Source organism: Arvicanthis niloticus, chromosome 13, assembly GCF_011762505.2.
Source record: "Arvicanthis niloticus isolate mArvNil1 chromosome 13, mArvNil1.pat.X, whole genome shotgun sequence".
Lineage (NCBI taxonomy): Eukaryota > Metazoa > Chordata > Mammalia > Rodentia > Muridae > Arvicanthis > Arvicanthis niloticus.
In genome coordinates this window covers 49,065,004-49,077,075 of record NC_047670.1, presented here as the reverse complement: position 1 = coordinate 49,077,075, position 12,072 = coordinate 49,065,004, and the positions used below count along the sequence as shown (strand labels likewise).

At 51.2% G+C, this 12,072-nt stretch overlaps 1 protein-coding gene across 4 annotated transcripts in view; it reads left to right on the top strand.

Moving 5' to 3' along the window:
- Positions 1-12,072, top strand: part of LOC117719251 (maestro heat-like repeat family member 5) — a 65,405-nt gene that overhangs the window by 33,317 nt on the left and 20,016 nt on the right. For all 4 annotated transcript variants that reach the window (XM_076911483.1, XM_076911482.1, XM_076911480.1 and 1 more), the window contains exons 7-16: positions 2,969-3,076; positions 3,369-3,485; positions 4,566-4,685; positions 5,519-5,677; positions 6,287-6,409; positions 6,936-7,015; positions 8,299-8,434; positions 9,826-9,921; positions 11,002-11,106; positions 11,693-11,828. In XM_076911483.1, the coding sequence (XP_076767598.1) occupies positions 2,969-3,076; positions 3,369-3,485; positions 4,566-4,685; positions 5,519-5,677; positions 6,287-6,409; positions 6,936-7,015; positions 8,299-8,434; positions 9,826-9,921; positions 11,002-11,106; positions 11,693-11,828 (1,180 nt within the window). The remainder of the gene's footprint in view (positions 1-2,968; positions 3,077-3,368; positions 3,486-4,565; positions 4,686-5,518; positions 5,678-6,286; positions 6,410-6,935; positions 7,016-8,298; positions 8,435-9,825; positions 9,922-11,001; positions 11,107-11,692; positions 11,829-12,072) is intronic.

Below are 12,072 nucleotides of genomic sequence, written 5' to 3'. Positions count from 1 at the left end.
GTGCTCTTAACCACTAAGCCATCTCTGTGGCCGTGTGTGTGTGTGTGTGTGTGTGTGTATGTGTGTGTGTTGTATATATGTTATATACACATATATGTTATGTATTATATTTATGTATATGTGTGTTACACAGATACAAGTTATACACATATATGTGTTATATAACATATGTTACACATATATTATATAGTATATAATATGTATCTATTGGAAATAGGCTTCAAAGTTTCAAATATTCTGATTTTTTTCTAAGTGGTGCCTGTCCTATATAGTCCCTGGAAGCTCTAAACAGAGTGTAGAGTGCATGCCCAGACAGAAACACAGACAACTGCCCCTGCTGCAGAGACGGGTATGCACGAGTCCTGCAATCCATACCACACCAGCTAGGGACAGACTGGGCCACACACAGAGGAGACTACAGAGCTACAGGGGGCAAATGTTTAATTTTCAGGGTTTTGACATTTGCATTGCAGACAAGAGGCTCCGGTACTCTTCACAGCGAGCAGACAGAAGGGACTGGGTGAAAAGACAGGACCCCCTGATGCCCCCCACACACACCCCTGTTGCTTCTGAGGAGCTTCCCAGGAGTCACAGTACTCTGGGATCAACCTGCCATGTGTTCTGTATCCTAGAAAGCAGGGAACGGACAGAGAGCAGGGCCTAGCCAGGACAAGCAAGCTTTTATCAGGTTCTGCCATCTGATGAGAGCAAATCCTATCCCAGAGGTGGAAAAGCCAGAGTAGGAAATGATATAAACAATACTACCAACAGGGGGCGCTCTAAGATAGTCATCGGCCTTGCAAGACACTCCCCCTTGGGTTCATGGTGTCTCTCATTTTAGGACTCCTTTAGGATAAATCCCTAACTAAAAGTTTAGTTGCCTAAACAAATGTATTTTGGGTTTTAATTTGTGTCAATATTGCTTTTTAATTGGTGCTGCCAAAATGTTCACACACACAACATACGTAAAGCTGTCAACTCAATCACCCTGCTACCAAAGAGCACTTCTTTTCCGTCACAGATCTGTTGGGCATTTTCATTACTGTGCAAACAGGGCTTTGATGAAAGTAAAAGACGGTACAAGCTGTATGGGGCTGCTGCCTACTGACATTGTTGTAGCGTGAGGAGATATATATATATATATATATATATATATATATATATATATATAGAGAGAGAGAGAGAGAGAGAGAGAGAGAGAGAGAGAGAGAGAGAGGGAGAGAGAGGGAGAGAGAGAGAGAGAGAGAAACTCAAGTAATGATCAAAGGAGTGGATGCATAAGCCAGCAACAGAGTCATTTATCATGATCAAGGAGTACACACCACACCATAATTGTATGTGTCAAGTTTGACAAGAGTGGTGGCACATTAGCCTGTTCCCACCCAGCATCACCACACTGCAGGAAAAAAAAACCCACAGGAGAAAGACCCTAGGACAGCAGCAATAGAAATCTCCCAGCTCCATTTTAACTTAATGGAAATAACATTATGAATCTAGTCTCTACACAGTCTTGGACCAAGTTAAGTATTAATTTCCATTTCTTTAAAAAAATATATATCATAGGATAATCATGTTGCTAGGATTATAGACACATGCAACAGTGCTTGATTTGTTTGTTGTTGTTGGGTTGGGTTGGGGACGTTAAAGTGGGTGCTGAGGATTCAGACTCAGGTCCTTAAGCTTGCCCAGTAAGTTCCCTTAGCCACTGAGCCATTGCCTCGGCCCCTAATTCCGAGTTCTTCAGTATCGGCCAGGTTGAGCGTATACCTCCTTCACCAATATGTTCCCTTTTGTAATTTCCAAATCAGAAGGTCCAGGACTATCACGGTGAGGAGCATGGCAGCAGGCAGGAAGGTACGGGGCCAGAGCAGTGGGTGAGACCTTACAGCTAATCTATAAGCAGGAGACAGAGAGTAAGCTGGAAATGTTGTAGGCGTCTGAAACCTCAAAGCCCACCCCCAGAGACACACCTCCTCCAATACCTCTTAATCCTTCCCAAAGAGTTCCACCAGCTAGGGACCAAGCATTCAAATACATGAGCCATGGGGACCATTCTCCTTCAAGCAATCACATTCCATTCCTGGTCCCCACGGGCTTGTAGCCATATCAGAACAAAACGCATTTAATCCAACTCTAAAAGTCTTCAGAGCTTTTCACGGTCTCAACATTGTTGAAAAGTCCAAAGTTTAGTCTCTTTCAGGACTCAAGGCAATCCCTTAACTGTGACCTGTAAAATCTAAAAGAAAATGACATACTTCCAACATGCTGTGGCACAGAATCTATATTACCGTTCCAAAAAGAGAGATCAGGGGATACCATACTCTCAACGGTATCTTTTAACTTAGCTTATATGTTTTAAACAAACTTCTTTGACCATTTATCAATATTTTTCTAAGAGTTGGGTGTTAAGGGATGTCCCTAACACCAGAAGAATGCTGGGAACAAAAATGTCAGGCTCACTGACTTACTGCATCTGGGAAGATTGGAAATGAAGGTCTCTTAGACGTCATTACAGCCATCCTACTGAGCTAAGATGGAACCTTCCAGAATCCTGCATTTAGAAGGGTCGTTGTGTTGATTCCTCGTTTCATTAAGAACCAGTTGAGCGTCTACTACAGGCTGGCACCAGGCCAGGCACTGGAACCACACTGGGAAACAGACTGAACCCCGGCCGATGGGGCCCACCCTGTCTCGGGGCCACTTTTGCTAACCCTGAACTCGTATGTGCTAAGCCCTCAGCTCATGCTGGGAATGTGGCTGGATACCACACTGCAGCCTCCCAGGCTTTCGGATATCCTGAACACAGCTAGGGGTGCTTTGAGATACGTGTTCCCCTTCTCTGAGATCTACACAATAAGCTCAAGCACTGAAAACTTAGAGGAGGGAGGAACAGGGGATAATGAAGCCAGGGCTTTCAGGCTCCAGAGGGGAAAGTACCTCCAGCCCTGTCCACCTCACCTGCCCACAGATGGCCAGAAAGTCGGTGCCGTTTCTGAACATGGACGTGTGGTCCAAGGAATTGCTGTGGGCCATCACCAAGTCTGGCAGGACACAGCAAGAGCACTCCCCAGACAAGGTAGGCCCCCCCACTATTCCCAAGGTCCCCAGCCTGTTCACCACACAGGCCTATGGGCTCTGTCATGGAACAAACAGGGCCCTTGGACAAAATTGGTGGATCTAAAGGGCAAAGGAACTAGGTCTGGGCAGCTGGACTAGAAGTGTCTCCCTCCCTCACCACAGGCTGGGATTTAGGCCATCCTGGGGCAAGATAGGAAGGGTGGCCTCAGGATGAGGGAGCCCAGGGAAGTTGGTCATAGGAGCTCAGGTCAGGTGGGTCCCACTCAGGAGAGGATGTTGAACCCCACCAGGCCTTCCTGTTTACCTACTATGGGCTAATCCTTCAAGCTGAGGAGAACAGCACTACCGTGAGGATACATCTCAAAACCCTCTTGGAAACGTCTCACCAGTGGGCCAAGCAAAGGGAGGTAAGGGCCCAGTCATGGGGAAGTGAGGACCCAGTCACAGGGAGGTGAGGGCCCAAACAAGGGGGAGGTGAGTGTCCAGGCAGGGGGAGGAGACGGCCAAACCAGGGGGGAGTTAAGGGCTCAAGCAGGAGGAGGTAAAGGCCCAGGCAGGGGTTAGGGGGTGAGGGCCCAGGCAGGGGAAGGTGAGGGCCCAGGAAGGGGGAGGTGAGGGTCAAAGCAGGGGGGAGGTGAGGGCCAAAGCAAGGGGAGGTGAGGGCCCAGGCAGGAGGGAGGTGAGGGCCCAGTCTCCTTTGATCCTCTAACCCAAACCACAGCTTTGGTCATGGTCACACACTGACCCTGGTCATAAACTGAGTTGTGCTGACCACCTACCGATTCCTGGTTTTCATCACACACAGCTCTGATTCTCATCACACCTTCAACCGTGATCCTGTCTCACACCAAGCCCTGACCCTGTTCATACTCAGCCATGTCCCTAGTCACAGAATGAGCCCCTACCTGGTTTCACAATGAACCCTGATGGTTGCGCACGCACAGTTAATCCCACTCCCACAGTGAGCCCTAAAGGTCACACGCTGAACCCCTGTTTTCATCCCACACTGAACCTTGCTCCTAACACTGAGACCTCCTGAGTCTGCTCTCATACTGAGTCCTTATAACTCTCATTCTGTGGTTCTCCAGTCAGAATATGAGCCCTGGTGCTGCTCACAATCTGAGACCTGACCATGCACGCACATGGAGGCCTGATCCTTGTCAGGTCCTGAAGGCTGCACAGCATGAACTCTGACTCAGTCACAAACTGAACCCTGATCCCATCTCTTGCATCTCCTATGTGGCTTCACTGCTACCCTTGAGCATGTCTGCTCAGAGCTGAGCTGCCATGAGAGACAACCAACCCCAAAAGCTCTCTTTCTTCCTCTCCCCACCCCCAACTCCACCCACCAGACTCCACAAGAGACACCTCCCAGGTATCTGGGCTCTGAGCTGCAGGTCCTAAATTGTGTGTGAGTTCCTGCCCCCTGCTGGTGGACTGGGGAATTGCTGGATTCTGGTCACAGACTCAGGGGACTCTGCCCACAGGGCATTGCTCTCACAGTCGGGCTGGTTGCAGTACGTCACTTAGATGATGCCTGGGCCATCCTAGAACAGTTTGGGCGGAGCACACCCTTCAAGTGGAGCCTACAGAACTTTTCCCTGAAGGTATCAACTCAGGGTTCCTGGGGTTGTAGGTTGGGGATGGGGGAGTAGGGGTGGACATCAAATCTCACACTGCATGCAGGGAAGCATAGCAGCCACTGCAGGTTTATGGTTGTCACTGAGGCAAAGATTTGTCCAAAAGGTGAACACTTGGCCCAAGAACTGCTTGTGAACATTGGAGGGGGCTCCATTCTGTGCCACCTTACTGCACCCCACATGATTGCCCCAGGAAGACAGTGCTGGGATCCTCTCCATGGGGATTCCTGGGTTGGGGAGGCTCTCCATGCTCTTGGTGGTCTGTTCATGGTTAACCCTGCAACCTAGAGAAGGCTCCACTGGGTCTTCACATCTGGCAAGTGGCAGAATTGAAGTGCATGCTTCAGACTCTCCGTGGGTACCTGTCACTATTATGCAATGTCACCAGGCTAGTACTGTAGTGACATCTGATAAGAGAGGTGACTCTGGGCCACACCTAAGCAGGAAACTCCACTTTGCCCATTAATGTCTGTCCGGATAGAAGTGTGATCTTTCCAGGCCCCTGGCAGCCCACACATGTATGCTGTGCCCCTCAGGGTGCTGGGCTATATAGGGAAAGGGCTATCACAGGAGAGACCCCAACTCTTCCAGTTCCAGTGGAGCCTGGTACATCACCTTTAATGTCCCAGTATAATCAGCCCAACTCCCTAAAAATCCAATTCCACTGCTGCTGTTCTCATTGGTGAAAAAGACCCTCTAGACACTCCCCTCCCCCACCTTGCTGGGATCAGGGTACCCCCTCTCACCACTCCCCAAGTAGACTGCGGGCAAGGCCCGACACCAAATCCACTCCTACCCAGCCCCACAGCCACAACCTTGAGGACCTTCGGTGGAAGTGGGCCAGCTGCACCATCCTCCTCTCCTACGGCCAGATGGCAGCCTGGGCCAAGAGCTACATCCTGCCTTGGGTGGACAACATCTTATCCAGGATGATCTTCTACTTCCGCTTTAGCTCTTGGGTACAAGTTACCTTGCTCACCGTCACCCCAGTCCGGCACCTTCCCCGGGACAGAAACAGGACTCCAGCTCTGCCCTGCCCCAATCGCGGAGTCAGAGAAGCCCAGGGCCATCTTTGGCCTGTGTCCAACTCCCCTGCCGTCCTGCCAAGCCTCCTGTGCTGTGCTTTACCCTGGTGCCTTTATCATCCCTGAAAATTTTCTGCTTTGATAAGGACCCCATTCCCCACTTCTGGATTTTCACTTAGGGGAGGGCTGGATCCTAAGAGACCAGAGTGATGCCTTTCTTTAAGGAGCACCATAGCCTGGGTTGTCATAATGGCCAGCCCTAAGTCTACCCATCAAGGCTGTAGTCACCACACCCCAGAAACCCTCACAGGCCCCTCTCACATTTGACCAGGCTCACGGAATTTACACGTTTAAACCAAGAGCATGTGCCCCTTCCTAAAGAAATCCCTACCCACCAGCTCCCAGCCCAGTGGTCCCCACCACGCCCCTCTCACCCTGATTCAAGCGTGCCTGAAGATGGTGGCCTTGGCCTCGCTTCTTGCTCTCTCCCCCAAGCTCCTGGGCTGTCAGCCTGATCTGTGCCCTGGGGCCTGACCTACACAGGATGAGACCCTGAAACAAAGCTTTCTTACGGCTGTCACGATGCTGGTGGGGGCCATCAGCCGGAGTGAAGGTGCCCACAGCTACGAGTTCTCCCAGACGAGCGAACTCCTCGAGTGTCTGATGGTATGTGCACAGGAAGAGCAGCCCTTCTAAGCAGAGCTTCCTCTCTCAGACTAGCCCTTTTAGGCAGAGCTTCCTCTCTCAGACCAGCAGCTTTCCTAGGTACGGGAAGCCTCCTCCCTCAGACCTGGGAAAGGGCAAGCACAGTCCCAGCCCCATCTGGAAATACTCCACATAGTTGGGTCTTGCTGGGGCCCCGAGCAGAACAGGTATGCCCACATTACAGGCAATGCCATTGAGACCCAGAAAGGCCAACACATTCCATTCTGCATAATTTCTTGGCTTGGGTCTCAAACCAATCACTGTGGATTTCAGAAGCTGTGCAGTAGTGTGGGGAGCTAAGGGCCATTGATCAAAACAGGGTAGCTCCTGTCCCCTGCCTGAGACCCAGCAGCAAAGTGGGATGATTTTCACTACAAGGTAGATAAAGACAAGCAGCAACATCACCCAGGTTGCGTGTAGTGGGAATAAGACTTGGTGTCAGAGGTGGGGTCTGCTAGCCTCTGCACCTTCTCCTGTGGACTTGCAGACAATGATTGAGAAAGAACCGGAAGACACACTGCTCACCAGCATCCGTCAGCAAGCCATCAACATTATCTCCAGCCTCTGGTAGGTTACAGTCTGTGGTGACTGCCAACTCTCTGCCCAGGCTGCTAGCAGGACAAAAGTGGAGGGACGTCAGACATCAAAGCACTGCAAGGCAGAGCAGCTAAGCCACCGCAGGTCACAGCGGGCAATGAAGGGTCTGGGACATTTAGTCTGAGCACAGCCACTCCACACAGAGTTGACTCCCTCTCCCAGATACTCAAGTAGGGAAGACTCAAGGAGGCCAAGCATCTAGGCCTAGCCAAGCCCCAGGGAGAAGGGATGAATCTGGGTCTAGAGAGCCAGGGATGCAGGACCCGGTTTATCTTTCCACTCATAGGTTAGGGAGGAGGTTAGACCAGGGTGCTCAGAGCTGCCTGCTCACAGACCATCGCAGGCAATCTACATGGCCGTTGGCAGGGTTGCCAGGTAGAGCTGGTGGCTATCCACTCTGACTGCATTTTCCAGATGCTTCGCCTTCACTTCCTGTTCACCTGCTGCACAGCCATTGGTGATCTCTAGGTGGTAGGCCCTGCATGGTCTCTGGGGACACAGCTGGAAGCCAGCAGCAAACACCTCTGTTCTCCAAACGTACCCCTGAGATGGGATACATACGCCACAGGGAAAGGTGCTGAAAGAGACTGAAGCAGGAAGGGAGATAGGGAGAATGTAACATCTTCATGGTAGGAGCCCCAGCACTGGATCGAGGCTGATTGACATGACAGCTGGTAGAGTATTGCTTCATAGACTGTTCCTGTAAGCTTGGTGCTCTGCTAGAGTCCAGGGCATGGCCGTGGCTGACTGAAAGGGAACTGTTAAGCAAATCCTGCACGGGTGAGTCAGTGAGCCCTGCAGGTACAGAGCTGCACGAACAGCGCCTCCGAAGGCCCTTAGCTGACATGGGTTTGAGTTGATAGAGGAGTAGAAGACTGGGGAGGCCGATGGGTGCACAAATCTCAGTAAGAAGCAAAGAGCCAGGGCTGAAGGGATGGCTCAGTGGTTAAGAGCACTGTCTGCTCTTCCGGAGGACCCAGGTTCAATTTCCAGCACCCATGTGACAGCTCACAACTGTCTGGAATTCCTGTTCCAGGGGATCCGACACCCTCACATATACATACATGTAATCAACACACCAATGTACATAAAACAACAATAAATACTTAAAAAAAAAAACCACACACACACACACACACAGAAGTAGAAGCAGCAAAAGGCTGCATTGTCAGAAACAGACGATAGGGGACTCCTGAACCCTGACCTCTACCTTCACAATCCCAGGCCCTCAGGATCCTTTACCCTCCCAACAGTGAGCTGAGGCCACCCATGGATATGGACAGGAAATCCCGCCTCCTCTCCATCTGCTTCCGAAGCATCTTTACCCTGCCACAGCTGGATGTCCTGGAGAAACACTCTTCCCACCTCCTGGAACCACCCAACATCCAGGTGCATCGTGCACTAAAGCCCAGGGGACTTTGGCAGGACACTAGGCTCAGTCTGCTGTGTGTGGCTGGATGGAGAGCAAGGGCTGGCCACTCCACAGGCAGGGTGGAGGCCCTAGGTACTGGCCTCAAGGCTCTGACATTTACCTGCCTGGGTCACGGGCCATGATTACTAAGGCAGGTGGCTTGCCTGATGTGTGCCTGCTCAGGAACTTTGTATGTAATGGTATGGTATGCACAGCTGATCCAAGATCCATGTAGGCAAAGTTGCCACTGTGTTTCGCTCTTCCCAAGCCCCATGCCAACCCCAGGAATTCACAGAAGAGGGGAGATGGCTCTCTTAAAGAGAAGCTTTCCCTGATATTGCAGGAAATTATTCTGCCACACTAAGGTGGCTTAGGGAGTCACCTTCCTGAAAGTGAGCTCTATTTCGCCACACCTATCTGCCTGCCTGGGTCACCTGATCCACCCTCTTCAATACTAGCAGGCCTTGCAGAAAAGATACATGTTATGTCTCATGGCTACCACCAGAGGGCGCATGAGATTGCTAGGCATAGTCCTAGCCCGGCATGTCAGTATCAAAGGACAGCAGGACAGCTTTGTGAAGTGAGCTCCACACCTGTCTGTGTACCCTTCCCACCTTCCCACAGTGACTTGACAGTTCAAAAGAAAAAAATCAATAGTGAGGATGCCAAGATCTGAATACACCCAAGAACCCTACTTGTATTACACATCCAACCCCTTTCCCTGAACATGCCAGTGGTAAACACTGTTGAGGGGGCTTACATGAACCCCAGAAGTCACATCAGCCATGTCTTTTGAGGACCAGGGAAAGGTGTTTATCCAGGCCCCTTTTGAAAACTTTTAAGATGGGATGGCTACTATGTAAAAGTGCTAGCCACTCAACCTCCATGGCCTAAGTTTGATCCCAGAATCCATAATAAGAGAGAACAAATGGCTGAAAATTGTCCTCTGGTTTCCACACACATACTGCAGCATGCGTGCATGCATGCATGCATGTGCACGCTTGCACACATGCTAAATAGATAATGGAATTAAAATTTGCTAAGAGCTTTGGGATGAAAAATTACTTTCAGTAATAACATCCCTTTTACCCTGGGGTCCTGGAACAAGACAGCCCTGGTCACACGTCTACAGCGTCTATGGAGTCAGCCCTGCTGGGACTGAATTGTCCTGTAGCCATGGGTGGGTTCCCAAGGCCTTTCTAACCAGTATCCATACCTGTGTGGCCAGCCCCCTTGCAAACACAGTAATGGGCTCTGTCAGTTGTGGGAGCCCAGCCTGAACACATGCAGAAAGTGGGGGCCGCTGGACACTGTAGAAGTTTGGGGGCCTCACCCCCACAGGACCTTGCTGACCTCCTCTCTTCCGCAGGGACTATTCAGCCAGACCATGGAGGCACTGGACCACATGCTGCAGTGTTTCATGGTGCAGAACCCCACAGCCAATGAGCTACACTTCCTGCTATCGGTGAGGGCTTCTGGCAGCTGGGGGACAGGGCAGGGGTACACAGCTCTGGCCCGAGAGTCCCAAAGAGGACATGCCACAAGAAGCAGGACCTGGCCAGTAGGCTTCACATGTCTAGAGGTTTAGAGCACCTAAAGGGGACAGGGAAGCATCATCTGCTGAGGAAATGGCTTCCCCTACCACCTATGCCCATGCCTCAGTGTACCTCGAGGATATGGATCCCATAAACCACATCATCTGCCCACTAAGGTGTCCATGGGAGGGAGCCCACTCAGCAGATAATAATAGCCTAGGAGGAGGGCCTTGACCCAGAAGACACACCAACTCCACCAAAGCCAGAGGTCAGGACCAATAGAAGTTCACTAAAGAGCCCTGAATGAAGACCATAGTCATCCCTGAGAAGAGAAGGAGCCACAGAGTAGCCTGGGGCCAGGCAGAGGCAGGAGCAATCCCAGTAGGTCAGAGTAGAGGTAACTTGACCCACTGGAGCCCGGAGGGTAAGGGGTTAAGGTATGGCTCAGCCCAGCAGGGGCAGGGCCTTATCAAGAAGCCAAGAGAAGCAGGAGCTCCAAGTCCTGGTGTGCACAGGTGGAAGTCAGGAGAGGGAACACAGGTAAGAGAGCTCCAAAGCAAGGAAGTAGCGTGCACTCCAGGAGTGTCCCCAGGTGGCAGTGGCTTCTACCAGTGCAAGTCACAATGGTTTCCGCAGGCATTCCTGGGCCACTCTATCTCCAAATACCCTGTGTCTAGATCAGCTGACCACCCAGCCTCTCTGCATGCAGTTGTCTGAATCAATGCCCAGCCTCTACCAGAGGCAAGTTCATCCCTGTTTGTGTGCATGGCAGAAGGTTCTAGAAAGGGCCACCTGGCACCCATCAGGCTGAGCACTTATGGGGAAGAGAATGTGTCTGCTGCACAGGAAGAAGGTAGCCCTGAAGGGTGGTTCTAGGGACAGAGACTGATAAGGAATCAGGAGAAGCTGAATCTGGACGTGGTAAAAACCAAAGAGTCTTACTCTGAGGGGTGGCCAGGGATGGCCATTTCTGGGGGTCTGGCAAAGCTCCTAACACATCCACCCTGCAGCACCTGTACATCTGGCTGACATCAGAGAAGACTCAGGAGCGACAACGGGCGGTGCACAGATGCACAACACTCTTCAAATTCCTGACAGATAAATGCTGCCTAAGTGTAAGCACCACCTCCCCAGCTCCACCCCTTCCCAGCTCCTCCCCTCCCCAGCTCCTCACCTCCTCAGCTCCACTCCTCCCCAGCTCCTCACCTCCTCAGCTCCACTCCTCTCCAGCTCCTCATCTCCCCCCTCATCTTACTCTGTAGACCAGGCTGGCCTCAAACTCAGACATCTGCCTGCCTCTGCCTCCCGAGTGCTGGGATTAAAGGCAGGTGCCACCACTGCCCTGCAATAAATCTTTTATTTTTAATGTAACTGTGGCCCACAGAGTGGCTACTTATTTTGTAAATAGTTTTATTGGCTCCAAAGCTGAGATCAGAATGACAATTTAGATAGTTTCCTACAAGCTCATTGTCCTAAGACACTTAGGCCCTAAGACCACTTCATTCATCTGGAAGTTCTCTGTGTTTGTTTTAAGGTTTTGGTTTTGGTTTATATTATACTACCCCATTCTTTTCTCTTGATTACTAAGTTTTGGAGTCAAGTCCTCATCCAGATCCTCTGGTGGCGGCCATTCTGGGATGCATGAGTAGCCAGTGGGATGCTGTAAGGTAAGCCCACGTCAATGCCATGCTCTCTACATAGACCAAGGAGAACTTCATAAGGATCGGGCAGCTGGTGGCCATGCTGGGGCTCCTGTGCCAGGACTCTGACAGAACCATCCAGAGCTTCAGTCTAGAAGCTTTGGGCCATCTCTATCAGCTTCTGATGCACCAGAAAGGTGAGGGTTCTCAGCAGTACAGCACACCTGGTCCCTCCCCCACAGCCTGGGCGGATTCATACCAGCACCCCTGAACTCCACCTTTCCCCACGTCCACCCTCAGCCCAGCCTTGACTCCAGCCATAAGCTTCTACTAACACAACCCCCCCAAACCCAAAAAATGCCCAGCCTGATGCCAGTTACTAATGGACCCAGCGGGACTGGTACCCTGTCCCATCACCCCAGCCGACTGTATCCTGTACAC